The 24,330-nt window shown below is 55.9% G+C and overlaps 1 protein-coding gene across 5 annotated transcripts in view; it reads left to right on the plus strand.

Moving 5' to 3' along the window:
- Nucleotides 1–23,731, plus strand: part of NCS1 (neuronal calcium sensor 1) — a 39,394-nt gene extending 15,663 nt beyond the window's left edge. The window contains exons 3-10 of one of the 5 annotated variants that reach the window (XR_006890673.1): nucleotides 7,412–7,550; nucleotides 8,813–8,891; nucleotides 10,609–10,697; nucleotides 11,070–11,147; nucleotides 11,245–11,345; nucleotides 11,562–12,195; nucleotides 12,998–13,115; nucleotides 19,427–19,446. Coding sequence is in view for 2 of the 5 variants with exons in the window: in XM_046676279.1 (XP_046532235.1) it covers nucleotides 7,412–7,550; nucleotides 8,813–8,891; nucleotides 10,609–10,697; nucleotides 11,070–11,147; nucleotides 12,998–13,096 (484 nt within the window). In the remaining 3 variants the exon portion in view is untranslated. Of the gene's footprint in view, nucleotides 1–7,411; nucleotides 7,551–8,812; nucleotides 8,892–10,608; nucleotides 10,698–11,069; nucleotides 11,148–11,244; nucleotides 11,346–11,561; nucleotides 12,196–12,997; nucleotides 13,116–13,317; nucleotides 14,387–19,426 lie in introns of those variants that run through there. The other 4 variants (XR_006890672.1, XR_006890671.1, XM_046676279.1 and 1 more) reach the window with 4 other exon arrangements.
- Nucleotides 23,732–24,330: the final 599 nt, after the last annotated feature.

A 24,330-nucleotide genomic window follows, 5' to 3' on the forward strand; every position in this document is an offset into this window, starting at 1 on the left:
CTCCTCTCCTGCCTGCGAGCACCTGGGGAGATGCAGCCAGGGGCGGGGCAGGGTGCACCTGCAGCTTCCTCCTGCGGCTTCCCACGGAGGCGCTAAAATGAAACCTGAAGCCCTTGCCTGGCCCTCAGGGATCCCCGCATCCCCAACCTCACCCTCTCCCGCTCACTGGGCACCAGCCGCACTGGTGGCCCCTTACCCCTCCCAAGCTCATTCCTTCCTCAGAGCCTCCGTCCTTACTGTTCCCTCTGCTCCCAGATCTTGGCGTCTCTGCTGCAGCGTCACCTCCTGGGAGAGGTCTGCACTGACCGCGGGCCCCGGTTTCTCTGGGTCCGTACAGGATCGTCTTGTTTTGTGCTGACGTTTAGTGGCTGCTCCAGAGAGGGGAACCAAGGCCCTGGGCTGTTAAGAGATTCTGCAATTTTCCCAGGCTGCCTAGTGGGCCTAGAACTCAGGCCTCCGTGCTGGTGGGGTCCCAGGTCCTCCAGGAGAACCCAGACCCCAGGTGGTCAGGAGCATAGGTCAGGTCACAGCCATGCAATGCCTGTGCCAGCGCCACCTGGGTGCCCCGCGGCGTCCTCCCGGCTGCTCCCAGCTCAGGGTGGCTGGCGCAGCTGCCTGCGTTTGGCAGCAGGACGAGGCTGGAAGCTTAGGGAGGTGAGGCCCGTGCCGGGGTCTGCAGCCAGCCTGGCACCCCCGCCCGTCTCAGTTCCCCCTTTGAGCTGACTCGTCACAGTGGAAGGTCAGGAACCCTACGGGGGGCTGATAAGGGAGTGGCAGCCCCTGAAAGATGAGTGAAAACTGTGGTCACCTGGAGAACGAAGAGGCCACGACCCTGGGTGGAAGCAGCACGTCACAAGTGGGACCCCCAACACGGTTCCACGGTGAGGAACATGCAGAGGGAAAGACGGGAGGCCAGCCGGGGGCTGGCGGTGGGTGCGCTGGGGAGGCAGCGTCAGGGGTATGGGTCCTTTTTTCCTCTTATGTTTTCTGGAGAAACTGAGGCTCGGGGTGGGTGGCAGAGACCCTTGCCCAATTTGCACAGCTCTGTGTGTGTTGGGGGTGGGTGGGTGGGTGGGTGTGTCTGGGTCCAGCTCACTGCACCCCCTGGCCCAGGCTCTCGGGCTCAGGGCTGCTGGCTCCTGCTCCGGGAACCCACAGAGCTGAGGGCGGCGGGCTGGGAGGACGAGCAGGGAGAGGTAGGGGCGTCATCCTCAGGGATGTTTGGGACCCTCCTCCGGGACCGTGTGAAGTCAGGTGTCCAGGGAGCCCCGGGAGGGCGGTGCCAGGAAGGGGTCTGTTGGAGAAGACGCTGGGCACGCGGTTGGCGAGGCCGCTCGGCTGCCTGCAGCTGGGGTTACACCTTGTTCCTCATTCGTCTCTCTCTGTGTCCTGCGTTCACACTGCAGACAGGGGCCCTTGGCGGGGAGGGAGATGGGCATGCAGGGCGATGCGGGCCTGGCTGCCAGCTGCGTCCCAGAGGGCGAAGTTCCATGGGAACTGGGAGCAGTGGATTCCAGAAACTTCTAGCAGGCTGGGGCCTTTGGGGAACCAAGGCCTTGGCAGCGCTGGGGCTTGCTCTGGGCCCCCGGAAAACGAGAAGCTCGGCTGGAATTGGACTCGTGTGTCGTGCGTGGCGAGCGTGCCCTCGCTCATTCACTCATTGGTTGGTTGGTTGGTTCAGTAAATCTTCCCCAGGCACCTACTATGTGCCAGGCCAGTGCTGGGGGCTGGGGACGGCAGGGACTGAAGGAGACAGGTGCCTGGAGTCTCCTGGGAGCAGGGGCTGGTGCAGCCGAGGGGGTGGTGGGAGGAGGGCTCAGAGGGAGCCCAGCGTGTCTTGTAAGTGGCGTTCAGCCTTCAGTGTTTTTATGACATGACAGCTTTCTTTTTTCCTTTTCCCTTTTAAAGAAGGGTAAGAGTGCAGTTGTCAAATGCAGGCTTTTCTCTTCTCATCTCCAGTGTGTCTCAAAGAGGCAGCTCCCAAACACAGTCAACAAACACAGGTTTCTCAAAAACTTGTGTGTGCCCTGCTCTGCTTTGGCGGCCCGGGTTCGGTTCCTGGGCAGGGACCTGTACCACTCGTCTGTCTGTCAGTGCTGTGGTGGCGGCTCACGGACAAAAAGAGGAAGATTGGCACAGATGTTAGCTCAGGGACAATCCTTCTCACCAAAAAAAAAAAAAAAAAATTCAACTCCTTTTTCATATTGCAGAATTCCTGCATGCTCAGTGCAGCCAGTGAAACAATAAGCACGGGGATTAATAATAATAATAATAACAAAGAGCTCTCTCCCCCACTCCTTTCTGCTGCGCTCTTGAAGTGCTGTCTGAAGTGGGTGCCCCCCGGGGGATGCGTCACGGTGGGGTCTGCGTGGTGGACCCCAGGGCCGTCCGTCCATCCCCTGTGGTGGCTGGAGACTCTGGGCCCGGGCCCCAAGAGCCTGTCCTGACCAGACGGGTCCCCCCAAGTTGCCAGTTTTCGGTGAGAACTGTGGTAACAGGATGCCTTCTTGTGTCTCTCCGCCTCTCCCCGGCCCGCCCGGTGCCTGCGACGATGCTAGGACCACTGTCGCGTCCGCTCTGGGTCCGGAATGAAGCGGAAGGGGCTGGGGAGAGCAGGCCCACCAAGGGCTTCGGGCCTCGGCTGCGACTCTGAGATGGGCAGGATGCCGGAGCCCGGCCGTCACCCCGTCCGACAAGAGCACAGAGGCGGCGGCACAGGGCCCCCGTTCTGGCCACCCCATCTGCTGGCCGCGGGACTCTGTTTGACATTCCCCAAGCACCGACTGTGTACCAGGCTCAGTGGTGGACCCTGCAGATTCGGGGGAACTGGAAGACATGGTCCTGCCTTGGTGGACCGTGTGGTGCACGCGCTGGTCCGTCATCTCGCGGTTGCACAGCTCATTTGCCTTGTGCACAGCTGCGTGAGGCAGCACGAGGCCCAGCCGGGGACAGGGTGCTGTGGGTGTCTGCACTGGAGCATCACTCAGTCTGGGGTGGCCAGAGGGGGCTTCTAGAAGGGAGGTGCCCGGAACAAAGTGGTGAGCAGGAGTCAGGCGAGTAAGGAGGAGGGAAAGAGTGAGCCGAGCAGAAGTAGCAGCCAGGTGAAGGCCCTGAGCCAGGAGAGGACTTACCTTCCCCAGCCTCAGTTTCCCCGTCTGTGAAATGGGCATAACAGTCCTCGCCTCCTGGGCTTGTTGGGTTGATTCGGTGAAATCGGGCCTGGAAAGTGAGCAGCCCAGCGCCCGGCGATCAGGAGGTCCCTGATGGCAACTGTGGTTCAGAAGCAGAGACCCCTGGAAAGACAGACGCTGTGGTAGACCCCTCCCAAGCTTGTGGGGGTCCTCAGAGGCCATCTCATCCAGTGGCTCTCACCTGGAGTGGTTCTGTCCCCATCTGGAGATGCCTTCGGGTGGCATCACTTGGGGGAGGGGTGCCACTGGCGTCCAGTGGGTGGAGACCAGGGATGCTGCTCAGCCCCCTGCAGAGCACGGGACAGCCCCTGTCACCAAGGATTGTCCAGCCCCAAGAGTCGGTGGTACCGGGGTGGAGAAACCCCGTCTAGTCTGAGCCACTTCTTTTCCGGGCAGGGAAACTGAGGGGCGTTGCAGGAAAAGGTCAGCTTGGGGTCCCTCTCACAGCGAGACAGGACGGGGCCAGGGCATGCAGGCACGGGTGCAGGTTTCCAGGCGGCAGCCTGTCGGAGGAGAGCGGGAGGACGGCGGGGGGAGAGGGAGGGGCCGGCCTGCTGGGACCTGAGGCCTGAGGCCTGGGCCCCGGTGGGGGAGGAGTCACGGCTCAGTCATTCTGGGGACAGAATTCATAGGCAGGAGCTTCACTGAGAGGCAGCAGCGCCTTGGGGTGTGTGCCTGGTGCAGGGGTGGGGGACGGACCGTGGCGTGGAGTCCTGGCCTTGGAGCTGTGATGACTTGCAGGGCGAATTCGGGGCCCGGGCGCAACTTGAGTGTGTGGTGCAGCTCAGACGTCCCCTTCTCTCTGCTCTAGCCAGGCAGGGTGCCCCCCATCTGACGATGAACAATGGGGTTATGTAATGTTTGGGTAGCAGGCGCCTTACCGTGCGTTTACACGGGGGTGGTGCCGCCTGGCTTGCTGGAAGGGCGGGCGAGGCAGGAACGTGGGAGGCAGGAACTCTGGGTCTGAGCCCTGTTTCTGCTGCTAACTTGATGTGTGACCTTGGGCCAGTCTCTCTCCCTCTCTGGGCTGCCAGTTCCCCAACAATCCACAGAGGAGTGAGAGCACGTCAGTGGCTCTCTAACCATCCCCAGGGAGCTCTCGGGTTCTGGTCCCCGGGGCTCAGGAGAAAGACACCAGACACCTGGGCTCTCACTCTGTCCCTGCCTGGCAGTTCTGTGTGTTCATTCATTCATTTAGCTCACTCACTGAGCTCACTGGACATTTACTGAGGCCCCATCTGTGTGCCAGGCCCTGGGCTGGGCATCGGGATGCCATGGTGTCAGGGAGCTAACAGTCGGGTGGGGGGCACAGCCTGGAGGCAAATGCGACACAGCGTGGTGCATGCTGTGCTCGGGACCTGCAAGGGGTTTGGGGGCAGAGGAGCAGGGCAGCCTCTGGGGACCTGGCGGACTTCTTGGAGGAAGTGATGCCTAGACGGGGAGCTGGTAAATGAGTGGATTAGCCAGATAAAGAGGAGGAGGATGCGCTTGGCAGGCAGAGGGACCTGCAGGTACACAGGCCTGGAGGCTGGAGATGCAGGACAAGCTCTAGAACGTGTGGCTGGGTGTGGAATGCGGGTGGGGGAGGGTGGCAAGGGGAGGCTGGGCCATCGGGCTGGGGCCACCCTTAATCGGTTGGGTGTTGCCCCCTGGGGGAGCTTCTTGGGGCCCTGCTAACGGCCCCAAAGGGGGCTGCAGCCCCCCAGTGACCTGACAGCCTCTGCAGGGGTAATGGGATAGGCCCCCAAAGGTTCCCCACTGAGGCTGCCTCCCTGTACCTGCCTGCCCCCCATTAACGCCAAGGGGCCCCCCTGCCAGCCCCCCCGTGGCTTGCTGCTGTTCCACGGGGCCAATGCTGTCCCCTCGGGGAGCCGGCCCCCTGTGAGCCACCACAGGAGCAGGAGCCCGTCCCTGAGAGGCCCTTGGGCGCCATTTGTTTCCCCTTTATTGTTTTTTATAACCTTTTAGAATCACTCAAGTGACACAAATCCATTGTGGAGAACTGGGAATTTCGGGGGGAGACCGATGGGAAGTCATGGCCCCTTTCCCAGCCTCCAGAGCCGGCTGGTGACAGTGGGAGGCCCCCCCAACGTGGATCGTCAAGTCCTGGTGCAGGCCCACCCCCTTCTCCTGCCCGGGTACCGTCCTGGCCGGGGGCCTGGGATCACAGCCCAGGTCTCGTCTCCGAAGCGCCCCTTCCCCGTGTCTCTGCCTCCTGGCCCGGGCGTGGAGAGTTGGGCCCGAGCGCCCGCTCAGAGGGAGGCCTTAAGAGGAGGAGCTGGAGGGCCGAGTCCCTGCCTGGTCCCTGCTGTGGGAGGGGTGCCCGAGCTCGGTGCCTCAGTGCCTCCCTCTGTGAAATGGGCGTCCCTGAATCCACTGTGAAGGGTGAGGGGGCGGCTGCGTGAGGTCCCATCCACAAAGGCCGAGCTCAGTGCCAGCAGGGGGCTGTTGCAAAGATCCAGGTGGAGGGTGGGACCCCCCTGGGTCCACCTCGAGTTCCCCCAGGGGGAGGGGGCAAGGGGCGCGGAGGCCTGGCCTCTTTTGCGACCTCACGCTTGCTGTGGGCCCTGTAGGGACGGTGGTGCCCGCTCCAGCCCGACCCCAGGAGGGACGTCCCACACCCCACTCCATCTTCTCTGCTCTCCTCCCAGCCTCCCCCTCACCCCTAAGGAGCATCTGATGTGTTAGCCAGAGTCCTGTCTTGTTATCTCTTTGACATCTGACCTCGGTCGTTCAGGGTGCAGAATTCCCAAGGTTCCCTCTTTCGGGGGCCCTGCATGTCCCTTCAGGTCCCTGTGCATCCGGCACCCCCTCCCGGCCCTAGATTGTTCTCTCATGGGTGGGGGACAGTGGCTTCTCCACGTGCTCCCTCTGTGTATGGACCCCAGCTGTAGCGCCACCAGTGACCTCAAGTGCGGTTCTCTCAGAATCCTCTCCTTGACCGCAGAAGGAGAGTGGGCTCTTCACGTGGGTCTCGGTTAGAGCAGAGCACAGCGGGGCACCTGAGCCCTTCAGCGGTGACCCCGGTTCCCCACCTCAGGTCCAGTCTGGGCTGGGCTGCAAGGACTTGCAAGTCTTGCCCTCTCTGAGCCTCCGGTTCCCGTCCTTAGAGCGGGCTTCATCACAGTGCCGTACTCATGGCGCTGTTATGGGCAGTCCAGGAGCCTGGGGTTTGCTGAGTTCCCAGCAGAGAGGGGCCCAGCGGAGGTCTCAGCTGGAGCGGATGACAGCCGATCGCTCCCCCTAGCTTCCCTCTGTGCTGGGAATCCTCCGTGGAAATGTACGTCCCCGTTGGAGTTGCTAAACTACCCGTAGGGGCCAACGCGTAAATTGGTTTAAAACAGCACATTTGAGTCCATAATACTAAAGATGATGCTACTGATTATTTTTTATGTCCAGCCCTGTGCCAAGTATGCTACACCATCATCTCCTCCAATCTTGCCAAGATGGGCAATAACCGTCCCCTTTTATAAATCAGGAGACTGAGGCTCAGAGAGGTGAAGGCACTTGTCTGAGGTTGCACAGCTAGCAAATGGTAGAAGCGGGATTTGGATCGCAAAGCTGTGCTGCCGTCAGCTGGCCGGGTATCTGGAGGGTCCTGTGCTGGGCACTGGGGATACAGGGTGGTCAAGTCTGCTTGGAACAAAGCAGGGCGCCCTCCAAGCTTGCTGCGCTGCTCCTGCGTCTGTTTACACAGTACCCTGGGAACAGAGCTGGGGCGGGGCGTTGTGCATAATGGGGGGTGCAGGCGTGTGGGAGGAGCCAGCTGCTGGCCCCATATGGTGGCTCTGCCCACCAGCACTGCCAGCATCACCAGCCTTCCTGGCTCTGTGGTGCCAGGAGGGGCTCAGTGGAGAAGGTGGGGGAGGCGGGAGTGCCACGTGCAAGAGCGTGGCTTCAGCCGGGTTGTTGGTGTGAGTTTTGTTTTAGCCCCATTGTGGGGAGCGCGGGGCTCAGTGGCCGAGGGCTCTATGCACGGTGTCTGGGTTGATCTCATGGCAACTCTTATCCCCCTTGTACAGATGAGGCTCAGAGAGGTACAGTCACCTGTCCCAGGTCACACAGCTAGTGAGAGGCAGAGGGGGATGAGCCCACAACCCCTGTGTGGCCCTGTCTCTTTGCACAGGGAGTCACAGCCTCCGGGGCGCCGGGCCGGAGCTCCCGGCAGGTGGGCGATATTGGCATCTCTTTCACTCTCTCGCCTGGTCTGCCACCTCCAGGTACAAGGGCTTCATCAAGGACTGCCCCAGCGGGCAGCTGGATGCGGCGGGCTTCCAGAAGATCTATAAGCAGTTCTTCCCGTTTGGAGACCCCACCAAGTTCGCCACGTTTGTTTTCAACGTTTTTGATGAAAACAAGGTGAGCCTGGGACCGCTGGGGAGTCCTGTGCTGCCTGGACCCCCCTCCCTCCTGCAGCATGCTCAGCTCCCGCGGGCGCCCGCAGCGTCTGCACACCCCCCGTCTCCTGCTGACGTTCCCTTCTCGAGAAGGAACACACACGTGTGCACTCTCGCATGCACACCAATGCGTACACATGTACACATGCATGACCCCACAATGCATATACACATGTACACACATGCATGCACACACGTGAACACACATGCACTCTTGGTGCACACAAGTGCACGCACATACACAAACCCACACATGCACCACAGAGATGTGTGCGCACACATATAGCATGCACACAGGTACATACATACACGCATGCACACCTATGTAAACCTTGACCTTTTTCTTACAAGCACAAAAATGGAAATGCCTCCAGAGGTCATAGGATTTATAGTCATCACCAACATTTACTGACCATTTACTGTGTGCTGAGCTCTTTCCGTGGATGCCTTTTAGTGAAGCTTGACAAACAGCCACCTGTGGGGTATGTCCTTTTAATATCCCCCATTTTGCAGACGAGGAAACTGAGGCTCTGAGCCTCGTGCACTATGGGATCTTTTGTTCTGGCTTCTTTCACTGAGCATCATGTTCCCGAGGCTCATCCGTGTTGTGGCGCGTGTCCCCTCCTGGCGATGGCCATGCTGACGGTTGACGTAGCCACCGTCCTCCAGACTGACCCAAGCACGCGTTTTTCCTGGCTCCCCCGTGTTCACCGTGGATTTACTGTGACTGGTTCCCACGCCCCGTGCTCTTGGCCCCTCGGGTGGTTTCTGTTCCCTCCTGCCCTGGCTCCCTCCCCGGGGTCCCCAGGCTGACAGTCACACTGCCTGGCCCTGGGAAGAGCTCTGCCGTCTCCCAGCCTCAGTTTCCTTGTTTGCAAACAAATAGGTGGAACAGGCTGCAGCCCTGCCCTCTCCCCGGGCCGCTGAGCCTGCGGTTCTGGGCGGGGGAAGGGCATTTGCGCAGAGAGGGGGGTGTGTGTTGGCGGTGCCTTCTGGCTCCTTCTCCCATCAGACCTGGAGTCAGCTCTCCCTTTAGCCCGACCCCTGCTTCCTGTCGTGTTTCTAATCCTGCTCCCTCCCCCTCCGTCCTCCTCCTCCTGCCCCTCGTCCACTTGGGTGGCCTTTGGCCATGGGTACCTGGCGCCTGCTGTTGTCCGTCACCACCCGCCCAAGGTCCAGCCTGACGCTGACCGAGGCCACCCCCACCCTTCTCTCTCCTGTCAGGACGGGCGGATTGAGTTCTCTGAGTTCATCCAGGCGCTGTCGGTGACCTCGAGGGGGACCCTGGACGAGAAGCTGCGGTGTAAGTCCTGCCCGGATGGTCCCAGGCTGGAGGGAGGCCAGACCGGGGCCAGGCCGACTGTCCGGGGCTGAGAGAGTGGCACGGCCGTCCTGCCTTTCCATGTCGGAGGAGGTGTCCTGGAGGTGGCTGGGCAGGAGGAGCGTGGCTTAATCAGGCGGGGTGGACAGGTGGGGCAGGAACAATGGGGGCGTTCCAGCAGGCGCAGAGCTGGGACCACGGGCAGTGCAGAGGGCACTTCAAAGACTGGTTCGGGGCCACCCCGAGGCCGAGTGGTTAAGTTCCCATGCTCTGCTTCGGCGGACCAGGGTTTCGCTGGTTTGGATCCTGTGCACAGACATGGCACCGCTCATCAGGCCACGCTGAGGCGGCGTCCCACACACCACAACTAGAAGGACCCACAGCTAGAATATACAGCTGTGTACCGGGGGGCTTTGGGGAGAAGAAGAAGAAAAAGAAGATTGGCAACATTAGCTCAGGTGCCAATCTTTAAAAAAAAAGACTGGTTCCCGTGCTGCATCTGCCACTTAGGTGGCCGCTGTTTTGATGACTGACATCCCTTCATTCATTCACGCATCCCCCCCAACAGATATTGACCGAACACGGCCACTCGTCGGTGCTGTGCGGGAGGCTGGGAATCCAGGGCTGAATCAGACAGACAGGCACCTGCTCTCATGGCCGTCAGTCTAGCATGGGGACATTATTTTTAAAAATCCCGTAAAACTGCAGCGGAGGCAGGCGGAGGGAGGTGTGAGCTGCCAGGAGAGGAGCTGACCCTCTTATGAGTCAGGAGTGCACGGGGCAGGGTGAGAGCTGGGGAGGAGGTGGGGAGAGAGTTCCAGGCAGGGGAACGGCAGGTGCGAGGCCCTGGGCGGGGGGTGAGAGGAGGATACAGAGGGGAGAGTGTGCAGCCCCGCTGGAACCTGGGCTGCGAGAAGGGGACTCTGAGAGAAGATGCAGACCCTCAGCTCACTAAGACATTCACACGGCATCGCGCCGGCAACACGAAAACCCGACAGCGCATTTTTCTTTTCTTTCTTTCTTTTTATTTTTCGGAATAAGAGAGAGAATTTTATTTATGCAAAAACTCCCCGTCCCCCCGAGGTGCATTGTCTTATCTTCTGTGTTGACTGTAGCGAGTCCGGCATGACTGGGGACAGGGAGCAGGCGCGGCCGGAATCCTCCATCCCTCAGCGCCAGCCTCCGAGGCCTCAGCTCTCGCAGACGCACTGCCCGCTCCCGTTTACCTTTCATCTCTTTATTTTATTTTATTTTATTTTTTTGAGAAAGATTAGCCCTGAGCTAACTGCTACCAATTCTCCTCTTTTTGCTGAGGAAGACTGGCCCTGAGCTAACATCTGTGCCCATCTTCCTCTACTTTATACATGGGACACCTGCCACAGCATGGCATGCCAAGCAGTGCCATGTCCCCACCCAGGATCCGAACCAGCAAACCCCAGGCTGCCGAAGCGGAACATGCGCACTTAACCGCTGCACCCCTGGCCCGGCCCCTTGTTTCTTTTCTTTAAACCCTAGTTGAAATGGTGCACATATTCGTGTCACGTTTGTGTCGGTCCACGTCTAGCCCTACGTGAACATTCATGGGCCGGAGGAGCATGGGGCCGTGGGTGCCGACTGTGTGCAGAGGTGCAGAGGGAGGAGGGGCGTGGCAGAGCCCCCTGCGCTGGGCGGGGGTGACAGCCCTGCTGCTTGGTTGCAGGGGCCTTCAAGCTCTACGACTTGGATAACGACGGCTACATTACCAGGAACGAGATGCTGGATATCGTGGACGCCATTTATCAGATGGTGGTGAGCGGCCCGGGGCCTGGGGAGTAGGGGGTGGCAGGAGAGGCATCCAATTTGGTGACAGGTCCTGGCCTGGGGGAACCACCCCGGTGCGGCCGCTCTTCTGCCTGGGGAAGAGGTGGCCAGGTGGGGTCACTGCCTGCGGTCACTCTGCACATCTGCACCTCGGGAGGGAGGCGGGTGGGGGCTGGGGTGATGTTGGGGCTGGGGTGGGTGGCATGTTCCAGAGCAGAACAGCAGAGATGGTGGGGGCGTGGCGGGGAGTAGGCAGTCTGCATCTGGAACCAGCTCCCATCTGGGGGGCAAAGTTTTGGGCAAAGGATCCAAAGCCTGGAGCGCCAGGAGCCCAGCTCCCACCTTGTCTGTCCGTGGCAGGGGAACACCGTGGAGCTCCCCGAGGAGGAGAACACCCCCGAGAAGAGGGTGGACCGGATTTTTGCCATGATGGACAAGGTGAGACCAGGGTGAGGCTGGACCTTGACCAGGGAGGTAAGGCGTGGGGGCCTGGCCTCGGGCCCCAGTGGGCAGGGAGTGGACACCCCTTCCACAGGTGCCACTGACCACCTGTGGGCCTGGATCAAGGCAGGCGGCACTGCCTGGTGTGATGTCCGCTGGTCCGCAGCCACCCCCATCAAGCATCTGGAGTTTTAAGTAAGTTTGCCCAACGCTTTTTCTTTTATCAGCTGAGATTCTTAGCCTTTTTAACTTTCTGCCACGGAGCCCTTTGGCTTTCTGGAGAAGTCGTCTGTGGACTTCTCAGAATAGCGGCTTTAAGTGCCTCCAATAACATCCACAGGATCAAAAAGGAAGCTGATTATTTTGGAATACAGCTTTCAAAATCTTTTTTGAAAAGAATTTGTGATGCAGGCTTACGTGAGCGGCTGCATGAGCGCGTGACATAAAGCATCGGACACCGGGCGGGTCCGGCTGCAGCAGCCGCGATGTTACCAGCACGCCCGCGGTCCCCGCAGCTGACAGAGTCACACTTACTGCGGGTTCTGTCGGGAGTCGTCACCTAGATTCACCAAGGAAGGAAAAGTTAAATTCCAGTTGGGAGTTATCGGAAAGAAAGACCTCGTTTTCCCCGTCTACATTTGCAGACCTGCTGAATTCTCTCCATAGACCCCAGGATAAGAATCCCTTCCAGTCAAACTTTTTTTTTTAAACCTGAAATAACTCTGTTTTAAATGGGAGTTTGATAGCAGGATGGTAAGGAAACCCAGTTTTACTTGCCTTCGATAAAGGAATATAAACTTGCGACCTCGGGCCAGACCCCGGTGTGTGCCCGGGAAGTGTGGAGCCGGAGGCCGGTCCTCCCTAATGGGGAAAGGGTGCTTAGCACCTGTCGGACACGTGACGGTCGAGAGCCGTGCTGAGCGGGGGCGACTAGCTTACTCCCGGGTGGTCCGTTGCTGTTTAATGCCAAGGCCAGGCACTCCTTCATCCCCCAATTCACACCTCCCTAATTTTGGGGAACAAACACCCTGGAGTCAGATTGGCTGTAAGTTCTGGCTCCCCCAGGTACCGACTGTGGGCCCCTGCGAAGGTGACAAGCCTCAGTTTCCCCCCCCGAGCAGTGCCTCTTCTCCGGGCGGCCTTGAGCGTCCCAGGAGATGAAGCGCGTGTGCTGGGTGCCCCGCGGGTGGTCCTTGAGGCCGGCCTCTGTGCTTGTGGCACCCTCGTCGCGCTTTCCCTCTCTGGGTGCGGGAGGTGGGGTGGTGGGCTCCAGGGCCTTTTTCTTTTGCTCTCACAGGTTTCCTTGAGAGACGCTTCAGGGAAGGGATTCTGGCCAAACCATCCCCTCCCCCAAGAGACCCACTGAAGTCCCTTTAGCTCCACCCGGGGTCCTCCGGGGGTCCGGTGTAGACTGCTCCGGGAATGGTTTAAATGCCCTTCTGAGAGTGACCCCAGGGAAATGCGTTAGGCTCGCAGCCCATGGGATTAGCCACCATTTGTGGCAATTAATAGCGGTGATCATGGTAACTAGACTTAGGGGCGCTTCCAGGTTGCCTAGCACTTTCGGCAGCTTGAGCTCACAGAGCACTCACCCCAGTGCCCTCAGGGAGCCAAGCAATTACCTCCCGTCCCCGGGTGAGGAAACAGGCCCAGAGATGTGGGTCACGTGCCCCAGGTCACCCAGCCAGGAAGTGCCCGGCTCTGTCTCATGCCCGACTTCCCCTCCTCCTGAGCTGTCTGTGGACCCGCCCCGCTTCCAGGGGAGGGGTGTCCAGGGGCTGGGTCAGAGGCCTCTGTCCTAGGAGGCTGGTTGTCCCTCCACCTTCGGCCGCCTCTCTCTGTTCCAGAACGCCGACGGGAAGCTGACGCTGCAGGAGTTCCAGGAGGGCTCCAAGGCAGACCCCTCCATCGTGCAGGCACTGTCCCTCTACGACGGGCTGGTATAGTCCAGGGCCCAGAGCTGGGGTGAGTGGAGGCGGACTTGGGGCCTGGCGTGGGGGAGGGGGAAAACCCAGCCACAGGACAGTAGGGTTGGCAGGTGAGCACCTGGGTTTCCTGGGGGTGCTTGGGGTTGCCCAGTGCGGGCATACCTGGTAGGGGGAGGCCCAGGAGGCAGGGCCTTCAGATCAGCCAGAGCCCTCTGTTTTCGTCATTTTTATATACCCAGACTCAGCCTGAGAGTTTGCTTGAACACTGGATTGAAACACTGAGGACACTTAGTTCTGACCCTCGTCTCTGTTCCGTCCTCCATGTTGGCTGGGAGGAAGAGTGAATGACCCCCACGGCCTGTCCAGCCATGAACACTCCTGTGCGTGGCAGATGATGCCTTCTGTCCATATTTATCTAAGAGTAGACTTGCCGCGACGTGGGATCTGGGTGTGCTCAGCTTTAGTAGCTACCACCGGACAGTCTGCCCACGTGGGTGTCCCATTTCATACGCCCACCAGGAGTGAGGAGAGTTCTGGTTGCTCCACATTCTTGCCGACATTGGACGTTCTCTGTTTTTAATTTTAGCTGTTTGGGTGGGAGGGTAGTGATCGCTTGTTGTAATTTTAATTTACATTTCTCTGCGGAGCACTGAAGTTGGCATCTCCTCACATGTGTACCATCCATTTTAGCATCTCCTTTCGTGAAGTACTGTGTAGTTATCTGTTGCCGCATCCTAGTTACTACGAGACAGCAGCTGAGAAGATCAAACGTCAGGAACTTGGGCACAGCTTAGCCGGGTGCCTTTGGCTCAAGATCTCTGTTGAGGATGCCGTCAGGTTATCGGTAGGGTGACCAGCCAGCCCAGTCTGCCTAGGATGGTCCCAGATTTAGTACTGGAAGTCCCATGTCCTGGGAAACCCCTCAGTCTCAGGTAAACTGGGATAGTCAGCAGCTGTTGGCCAGGGCTGCAGTCTCATCTGAAGGCTTGCCCAGGGCTGGTCCGCTTCCAAGCTCACTCATTTGGTTTGGTGGCCTCCATCCCTCGCCACATGGACCCACGTACACAGGGCTGCTTACCAACTTGGCTTCCTGCAGAGTGAGCTTTCCAGGAGGGAGGGAGCGAAACTTGAGATGAAAACCGCAGTCTTTTTATGACCTCATCTTGGAAGTGGCATCCTGTGTCTTGTTTTTCAAGAATGCCTTGGCTGCTTTAGACTATTGGCATTTCCCTATAAATTTTAGAATCAACTTATAAATGTCTACACACACACACACACACACACTGGGGTTTTGATTGAGATCGAGTTGAATTTTTTTTTTTTTTTTTTTTTTAAAGATTTTATTTTTTCCTTTTTCTCCCCAAAGCCCCCCGGTACATAGTTGTGTATTCTTCGTTGTGGTTCCTTCTAGTTGTGGCATGTGGGACGCTGCCTCAGCGTGGTCTGATGAGCAGTGCCATGTCCGCGCCCAGGATTCGAACTAACGAAACACTGGGCCGCGTGCAGCGGAGCGCGCGAACTTAACCACTCGGCCACGGGGCCAGCCCCAGAGATCGAGTTGAATTTACGGTTCAATTTGGGGGAGAATTGGTATCTTTATATAAATGTTGAGTGTTCCAATCTCTAAAAATGGTGTATCTCTATTTATTTAGGTCTTTTAAATTTTTTCTCTGTAATGTTTTATTGTTTCCAGCTGAAAGGGCTTTCACATCTTTTGATAGATTTATTCCTAGAAATTTGATGTTTTTGATGGTATTATAAATAGTAATTTTTAAATTGTAGTTTCCATTTATTTCTGGCTTGTTGAAATTCAATTGGTTTGTGTTTATTGATCACATTTCCATGATCCTGCTAGATTCCTTTATTAAATCTAAGAGTGTGCCTGAGATTCTTTTCAGTTGTCTACATTTTATTCCTTCCTTTTCTATCCTTCTGCCATTTGTGTCTTTCTCCTGCTTCCTGGCCCTGGCCGGGCCCTCCAGGCCAATGTCACATAGGAGTAGTGAAGGCAAGCATTCTTGTCTCTCTCTCCGTCTTGGGAGAAAGCTTTCAATAATTCACCATTAGTGAGGATGTTTGTTGTAAATGTTTTATGGATAGATTTTATCAGATTTAGGAGTTTCCTTTTTTTCTACTCTGCTAGGAGTTACTTGTTTACAAACAGCCGTGAATGGCGTTCATTTTATTAAGTTGTTTTTCTGCATCTATGAAGACACTCACATGACTTTTCTCCCTTTGTTGTTGTTAATATGATGAGTTACGCTGATGGGTTTTTGAACACTACGCCACCCTTGCCTTCTTAGAATAAATTCCACCTAGCCATCATGTGTTACTCTTTTTTTATGGATCATCAGAGTTGATTTGGTGATATTTTGTTTAGGAGGCCCACGCTGTTCTGAAGCTTGTTTTATTATTATTGTTTTACACAAGAAATCCTTTTTCCTTGAAAAGACATTAGAATATGTTTTCAAAGAAAACCTCAATGAAAAGCTTATTTTTAAAAAACCTTCATATATAACCCAGATATAACCACTGTGAACATTTTGTGCCCAGAGTGATTCGAAAAGAATTGAACACTTACAAAGACTTAATACTCAGTAACTAGGTCACATAGAAACGTATAATCAAACCAATTTATAAAGGAACCATCACGCTTATTTCTATAATCTTAGAACACTCGGGCTACAGCTCGGGGTCCCATGGCGCGTACTGATCCACTGTCGAATTCTTCAGAGTCTGCTTTTGTGAATTACCACCAGTGGCCTCCGTGGCAACTGTCACATGACCTGATGTATCTCCCCAAGAAAAAGTCATACAATGTAATTAATTTCTTTACAGTGTGCGATTATTTTTGAATCACTCTATTTGTTTTTGTCTCACAGTTTTCTCTGAGTACATATGTTTATATATTTCCTCGGCAACAATGCGTTCATAACCATATGCTGCTGGCTGTTGTCTTTGTTTTTTGTGTTTTTTTTGCTGAAGAAGATTAGCCTGAGCTAACATCCGTTGCGGCTCTTCCCCTTTTTGTATTTGAGCTGCCTTCACAGCGCGGCCACTGACAGACGAGTACTGTAAGTCCACACCCGGGAACCAAACCTGGGCCGCCAAAGCAGAGCACGCCGAACTTAACCACTAGGCTGCCGGGGCTGGACCTGTTTTTTTTTTTTAATGAACAACTTATAGGAAACATTTTTTTCTTTTGGAGACTCAACACTAAGAAAAGATTTTTAACGTGTTTTACCTAACTTGGCTTAAAGTTCATGTCCTGCATTGTCCACACAGGCTTTCCTTAACACAATTGTGTAGACATGTATCTTACCCTCACCAGCGATATGTCAGCCGAGAAGATGTGACTTCATTTCTGCGACAAGCTTTTCAGAGTGACGAGATCCACCTTTCTATAGCTCTTCCTGAAAACTGCCCTCCTCGTTTTCTCAGGCTTCTTCTAGAGCCTACTTGATATTAATTACATGCAACTTGTGTGCTGTCATTTCTGTGATTTATTTGCCTTCTCAGATTCCTGCAGTGTCGTGAGTCTTAGGGGAATTGCTGTCACAGAATCGCTGCCTTATTCAGGAGCTGAGGTCACGCGTGTTTCCTGTGTCGCTCAGTGTTGTCTCGGACCATCATTTTTAACAGCTGCGTAGTATTCCATTCTACAGCTGGGTCATAATTTAACCAGTCTCACGGTGAGGGACACTTAGATTGTTGGAAATTTGGGGGCAGATTAAAAAAAAAAAGTTTGCTATTCACAGGCAACGGTAGAGAGAATAGTGTAAGTCCATGCACCCATCACCCAGCTTCACAACCACCAGTTCACAGCCGGTCTTGAACCATCTAGACGGTCTCCTCACCACCCCAACCTGGGTTATTTTGAAGCAAGTTCAAGACACCATATCATCTCACACATAAACATTTCAAAATGTATTTCTAAAAGAGAACAATTCTTTAAATAATCCATAATGCCAAAAAATCAACAATAATTCCTCAATAGCCTCCAGTCTGCAGGTGGTCTTCCGGTTTCCTTTTTCTCACAATTTTTTGTTTATTGGAACCAGCATCTGAACAAAGGCCACATATTGGAATTGGTTGATAGGTCTCTCTCTCTCTCTCTTTTTTTTTTTTTTGGATAAATCTCTTAAGTTTCCTTTAATCTGTAAGTTTTCCCCCTTCCCTTTTTTTTTCTTGCTATTTGTCGAGCAAGACATTCTGTGGTTCCGCGCAGCCCGGGGTTTACTGCTTGCACCCTGTGGTGCTGTGACGTGCTCTGTTCCCTGCTCTTCCTAGAAGGGGCTGTTGCGTCTACAGGCGTGTTTGGCGTTCTGTATGATCCACTTTTGCAAGGACGCGTCGTGGTGGGGTTTGTGTGTCCACCAGGTGGCACATGACGTCTGGTGATGTCAGCAGCCGTTGATGGTCACCTCTTCAATCCATTCATTCATTCATTCATTCACTCGGTGGTGCAAAATGGTGTGTTCTCGAGCTGCCTTTCCTTCTTCGTCGTCGGCAGGGCGACTTCTACAAAGGCAAACTTCCCCTCGTCAGCTGCTTGGTACCCCGAGGCTCAGTGTTTAATAGGAAAAGCGCGATGGGTACTTAATTCTTTCTCTTTATTTATCAGTTTTCAAAATGAATGGGATTCCTAACACCCTTTAGAGGTCACCAATGAAGTTTTTAATGTATTCATATAATTATGCGTTGATGGATTCAAATGCATTTGATGAGTTTCATTGTGTTTGCGGTTTTAACCAGCAGATACAATACTGCAAATCATGAGAGTTTGCAGATCACCACAGAAGGTGATGGATGTGATTGAAACCCAGCCCAGCCTTGCGGTGTTGGCATGGGCACTGGGAGGCCGGGAGGACACAGGCCTCTCCCCTGGGGCGCTCTGGCCTGCCTCTGGGCGACTGCTCCAGTCCTCTCTCTCCCTTCATGCCTGCACTGCAACGGCCACCCCAGCTCTGGTCCTGCAGGGCCTTCCTATTCCTCCAGGGCCACCTCCACATTGCTTCTGATTGGCCCAGATAATGTTTTCAAATCACCTCACACAAATCAGGGAAATGGTCCCCTTGGATCAGACACCTACACCTGTCCAGTGAGGGGAGCAGGGACATGTGATTTAAACACAGGCATGGAGCAGGTTACAGAAGGGATCTGTAGATGGTGCAGACGGTAACAGACATGACTGTCCCCCATGCTGCTGCTTTTAAAAAAAAATTTATTGAGGTGAAATTCACATAACATAAAATTAACCACTTGAAAGTGAGCAATTCAGTGGCATTTGGTACTTTCATAATGTTGTGCAACCACCACATCTATCTAGTTTTAAAACATTTGCATCAGTCTAAAACCAAACTCCATGCCCATTAAGCAGTTTATCCACACACCACCACCCCCACACCGCGACGCCAAGCCCCAGGCAACCACAATCTTCTTTCTGTCTATGAGTTTGTCTATTCTGGATGTTTCACATAAATGGAATCATAAATATGTGAACTTTTGTGTCTGGCTTATTTCACTCAGCATGATGTTTTCAAGGTTCATCCGTGTTGTAGCAGGTGTCAGTACTTCATACTTTTTTACGGCTGCATAGTACTCCATTGTATGGATGTACCACATCTTGTCTATCCATTCATCCATCAACAGACACTTGGGTAGTTTCCACCTTTTGGTTATTGTAAATAATGATGCTGTGAACATGGTGTTCCTGGATTTTGTTGGGCACCTGTTTTCGATTCCTCTGGGTACGTACCTGGGAGTACGTACCTTGTTAATTCTGTGTTTAACTTTTTGAGGAACCACCAAACTGTTTGCACAGCAGCTGCACCATTTGACATTCCCGCCAGTGACGAATGAGGGCTCCAATTTCTGCACACGCTCGCCAACACTTGTTATGTTCCATTTTTTTGATGATAGCCATGCTAGTGGGTGTGAAGTGGTATCTCGTTGTGGTTTTGATTTGCGTTTCTCTGATGACTAATTCTGTTAAGCATCTTCTAGTGTGCTTATTGGCCGTTTCCTGCATTGTTCTTAATGGGTGCAAACCATTTTATCCTATGGCTGTGTCCTCATTTATCCGACCAGTCCCTGAGAGTGGACGCTGGGCTTGCTCCCTCCCTCTTAATTTTGCTGTTACTAATGATACTGTAGGAAACATCGTATTTGTTTCTTAAGGGTAAATACTCAGCACCAAATGGGAGGGTCAGAGGCTGTGCACATTTTAGGATTTCTGACATACAACGCTGCTTTGTCCTCTGGTTGGACCCCCTCCCCCGCCAGCTCTGTGTGCATGTGTCCTCGGCAGCCAGCGCCAAACCTGCCTCACCTCCTTGTGTCTTCCAGACGCCTGGGAACCACTCACCTCCTCCCGTGCCATGAGGCCACCTCAGCCCCGACACCACCCTCCCGTGTCCACCCAGCCCTTCTCTGCAGCCACGCCCAGCCGGGCTGCCCTGGAACCGTGAGGCCCGGCTCTCCCCTCCAGCCCTGCACCACCCCGGCCCCACCACTGCCTGAAGCCAGTGGCTCCAATTGCCAACCACCTCTGCTTGTCCGGAAAACAGCAGCACGGAACGGAGAAGGCTGCAGCCCCCTGCAACAGCCAGGACACGGCTGCCTCACCGCAGCCCCCGGTTCCTCCCGCTCTCCTGTGTGTGTGCGTTTATTTTTTATTTCAAACAGACATTGAAAAAGAAAAAAAAAACTACCTTCTGTCCTAGAAGATACGGACTGACAGATGTGGAGGAGGCCTCGGGGACTCAGGGAATCCGCTCCGTCCTCGGGCAGCCAGAGAGGCCGCGGAGGTCCCGGCCTGGCCATGGGTGGGCTCGGGATGCTGGGGGGCTGCCTGGTTCGCGTCCTTGGTCCCCCGTCCTCCAGCAGCAGCACCGCCTGCGTGGCCAGGATGAGTAATGATGATGATGATGATTTTTTGTGATAACAGTATTGTGCTTTTTGTGGGGAAAGTGAGGTTTTTTTTGATACATATAGAATTGATATCTTTTATTTATTGGTGTTAACTGTTGCTGCTGCCTCGTGTGTCCGAAGCCCCCAGGGATGCGGGGCCCCCCGTTTACATGTGCACGCCCTCGCCCACCTGCCCAGCGCTTGGGAGGATGGTGGCCTCTGCAGCGGCCGAGAAGCCAAAAAACCTTTGTTTGTTTTTTTTTTCTTTTTGGATACTGTGCTCCATGTTTGGAGAGGGGGAAGGTGGGTTTCTTAAATGGCTAATGCACTGTTCCCTCCTGCCCGAATGCCTCCTCCTTGAACCTTTTCTCTGCTCCCTGTGCACCTTCCTCCCTGTCCTGTGTCCTCCCCTGGGTCCATCACATCTTTTCCGAGGACCACAGGGGGCATCTTTCGGTTTCTCCACTCTTGCTTTGGTGTTTGCAGTAGCCTGAGAATGGAGAGGCTCGTCCTGAGACGGGAGCCTGGAAGGGAGGATGGGTACATAAGGAAGGAGGGAAGAGGGGGTCTTTGCAAGCAAGTGAGCAGAAGTGAAGGCCCTTTCTCCATCCTTGGTGGCTTTTGAAAATCTCTCGGTTTTCTCCCACTCTGCTTTCCTGCCTGCCTGTCTGCCTTGTCCAGTAGACCACACAGCATCCTTCTTCCGTTCCCTCTCTCAGCTCCTGCTGGGAGAGAGGGGAGGAGCGAAGGGCTGCAGCCAGTGCCGTCCAGGTAGTGGCCGTCTCTTGGGGCTGTGGCCCACATGTGTTCACAGGGAGCTTCTAGCTCTGCCTGCCACTGAGATGGGGCAGCCCCAGACCCACCACCAAGAAAGTCAGACAACCTTGGACCAGGGGCCAGGCCCCCGAGGCTGGCCTTGCTCTGTGATTGTGGGCAACCCTCCGCCCTCTCGGGGCCCAGCTCCCCCAGCTGCAGAGCCAGACGCCTGGGCTGGTGGACGTGAAGGCGCTTCCGTGCCGACACCGTATATTCTGAGCCTGGTCTCCTGCAGTTTGCGGTTCTGCGGTCTGTGGCTGCATTTGCTGGACCTCAACAGATGCGGGGACCATCTGAGTCACTGTTTTGTCTCTTGGCACAAGTCCTCTTGGACACAGCAGCCACTGGGCCTGGTCTGTGGGTCAGACGACACACCTTGGCCCTCCCTGCAGGGCTTCCTGGTCCCTTCTGGACTTAGGAGTCATCTTTTGGCCCAGAACTAGTCCTCACCCGGGGAAGGCTTCTGGGGTGAGAAGCAGCCCCCCAGACTGTTTAGGGCCAGGCCTGAGTCCAGAATTCCTGCTGCTTCCTTGCACAGCCAGCAGCCTGTGATCCCCCTGCTCAGCCTGCCCAGGAGCGGAGGAGCCGGCCCTTGGTTCCCGCTGAGAATCGTCCTCCGTCTCCACTCGGCACTTTCCCAGGAGGCCTGAGCGGCTCCTGCCCGTTCCCCTCTGCCAGCAGACCCTCTGCCAGAGAGTGGCTTGCATGGCCATTCTTGTTGGCTGTACCTCAGCCGGCCCAGCCCTCTCTCCCTGCCTTTAGCAGGCCCTTTGGCTGCGCTCTGGCTCCACTGTGAGCCCCCCAGGTCCTGTGGGGACGGGGAGCAGTGGTTCCATTTTCACAGGCACCTTTGAAGGCTGGGATCCTTGAGGCCACCCTCCTGCTCAGGCCACTGGCCCACGAGGCCCAGGACTCACCGTCAAATCCTGCAGCTCCTCAGCCGGCTCTGCCCTAGGTTCCTAGGGCACGAGATGAACTTGGACATGGGGTTGGAGGGGAGGAGAGTGAGGCCTGTCCTGGGTCAGGCTGCTTCTCCGGGCTCAGCCTGAGCCTCAGTTTGTCTCTCTGGTCCCGTGGGGAGGAGCTGTTGTGCAGCCCGTCCTGGAAGCATCACGGGAAAGGGCCTGTGACTGAGTCCCCCGGGGCTGAGCAGGCAGACCCCTCCAGGGTGGAGATCTCTGAGTGTCTGTGGGAGGCCTTCCTCCCACCTCTGTGCCCTTTGGCTTTTGGTTTGGAGCCATGGTTGTGGCTTTTGGCCTTAGCCAGGATCCCGTGGACCCACGCCTCAGGCACACCTTGTGTCCATGCCCCCAGACAGCCCAGAGCTGCCAGAAGGGCCACCCTTCTTCCTGGAAGGGTGCTGGACACTGGCCATTAGCGCCCAAGCTTGCCAGACAGGGACAGTGCTGTCCCCTCCTCTCACTGGGCCCCTAGCTGCCGCACCCTCGGAACCCGGAGCAGCCCATGGGCCTCTCTCCCCAGCCCCATCAGATGCTGCTGTCTGGGGATCCCAGACCAGGTGGAAGCTGGGCTCTGCCCCTCTGCCATCCTGGCTCCCTGGGCCCAGGAGCAGGGTCCAGCCTCGGGCAGCCAGTCCTCAGCGGCCCTGGCTTCTTGCTCACGGCGCCTGCTCCCCGCTCTGTGTCGATGGTACTTAGGAGAATGTCCCGAGTTTGCAGTGTTTAACCAGGCGACGGTCAGAGTACGTGTCCCCCTGTTCCCCTGAAATGCTTTTCAGCTTGCCACCCACCTCCTAGACGACAGGTGCACCTGGGCTTTTGGGGACATTGTCTGTTCTCTGTGTGTGTGTGTAGGGGAGAGGTTGGGGTGTCGGGGTGCCCCCAGGGAGAGGCAGCCTCCCCCTGGAGAAAACCCCACTGCCCGCCGAGCTTGGAAAGCTCCCCGGTTGCCAGCTCAGCTTCAGCTTCCGAGGGAACGTGGCAGCGCCCCCTGGCGGCGATGAGCTGCAAAGGCCTTTGGGGCCCCCACCTGCCAAACAGATGATTCCAGAAGGAGGCTGCAGGTGGGGAGGCGAGGAGGGGCTCTGACTCCCCAGGCCAGGGCCTCCAGCCCCACGTTATTGACAGCGTGTCTCCCAGACGCCCCTCTTCAAGGTCTTCCCCAGGGGTAGCAAGTTAATTAGCAGAAGGGCACTGTGATGGGAAGCCTTGACCCCCTTTTTTTAATATCTGCGGAATAAACCCAATGGTTGATTTTTGAATGAATAAAAGGCTTTTGCTGAATAAACAGCTGGTCCCATCTTCTGTCTTGGCATCTAGGCTCAGGCTCTGTGTGCTCCCCAGGACTGGGACAAATGCAGAACCCTCACCTCGCTCCCCCAAGGCTGTACGTTTCCTTTTTCCCGTGTCTTTGCAGGGGCCTGTGGTCCCGGGGAGGGCCACGCGCTCCCAGTCTGCCTCTGACCAGCTTTCTCCAGGACTCTGGGCAAGTCACTTCTGCTCATTGGGACTCAGTTTCTCCCTCCCTCAGATGGGAGCGAGAGCCCCCGCTCAGCCCACCTCACAGGGCGTTAGGGGAGCGGACAGAAACGTTGTCATCAAAGCCCCTGGCAGAGGTGAAAGGCCAGTGCAGGGGCTGCAATCTCTGGCGCCTCCACCCGCAGCCTGCAACTTTGGAAAGAAATTTGGGCAACTCTTACAAAAAAAAAAAAAGGCGATGCTTCTTGGCCGTGGTCGTTTTCTTTCTGTTTGCCTTCCCAGCCCCCTCAGAGCCTCTTTTTGGGGGTGCTGTCCTGTCTGAATCTGCTGGTGTGTGTCTCTGGGGGAGGGGCAGGCCCTGGCCCCGGTGGTGCAGGCGGGGGCAGGGCCCCGGGGTGGACAGGCCCCGTGGCATGCCCACGCCTCCTCTTGTGCTCCTCTTGTATGTCGTCCATGTCACGCCAATTAAACACGCTTCCTGACTTGTTTTTGTCTCCCTTGTGTGGACCTGTTGCTTTGTCTGTTTCTGTTCTTTTTTTGTTTCATTTTAGGTTTCTTCTTCCTCCCGTGACACCCTTTCTCTTGCTTTGGGTGTCGTCTGCCCGGTTTCCCCAAGAGAAAGAATGTGCAGAGTGAGAGCCGCAGACATAAGGATTAAACCGGAACATTTCCAGGAGTGTTTCTGGGAGACCAAGAGTTCCGTAGAGTGAGCCCCCCACCCTGTGTATCACTCCCGGCATCTCCATTGCTGCCCATTTCATCTACAGGGGTCTCGAAAGGGTTTCTCTAAAGGTTTAAAAATGTCTGAAAACAATCGGCCTAGCCCAGTGGTTCTCAGATCAGTGTATGTCCGAGTCACCTGGAGGCGTGTGGACATCCAGTTGCTGGCCTCACTCCAGAGTTTCTGATTAGCTGGGTTTGGGTGGAGCATAAGAATTTGCATTATTGACAAGTTCCCAGGCCAGGCTGATGCTGCTGGGCTGGGGACCACCCATTGAGAACCCTGGGGAGCTGTTTGCCCTGCAGGACCTCCAGATGGCTCCTAAGGAGTGCTCCTGCCTCCATTGGCCTGGGGTTCAGGCTAAT

Source organism: Equus quagga, chromosome 1 (genome assembly GCF_021613505.1).
Source record: "Equus quagga isolate Etosha38 chromosome 1, UCLA_HA_Equagga_1.0, whole genome shotgun sequence".
Classification (NCBI taxonomy): Eukaryota; Metazoa; Chordata; class Mammalia; order Perissodactyla; family Equidae; genus Equus; species Equus quagga.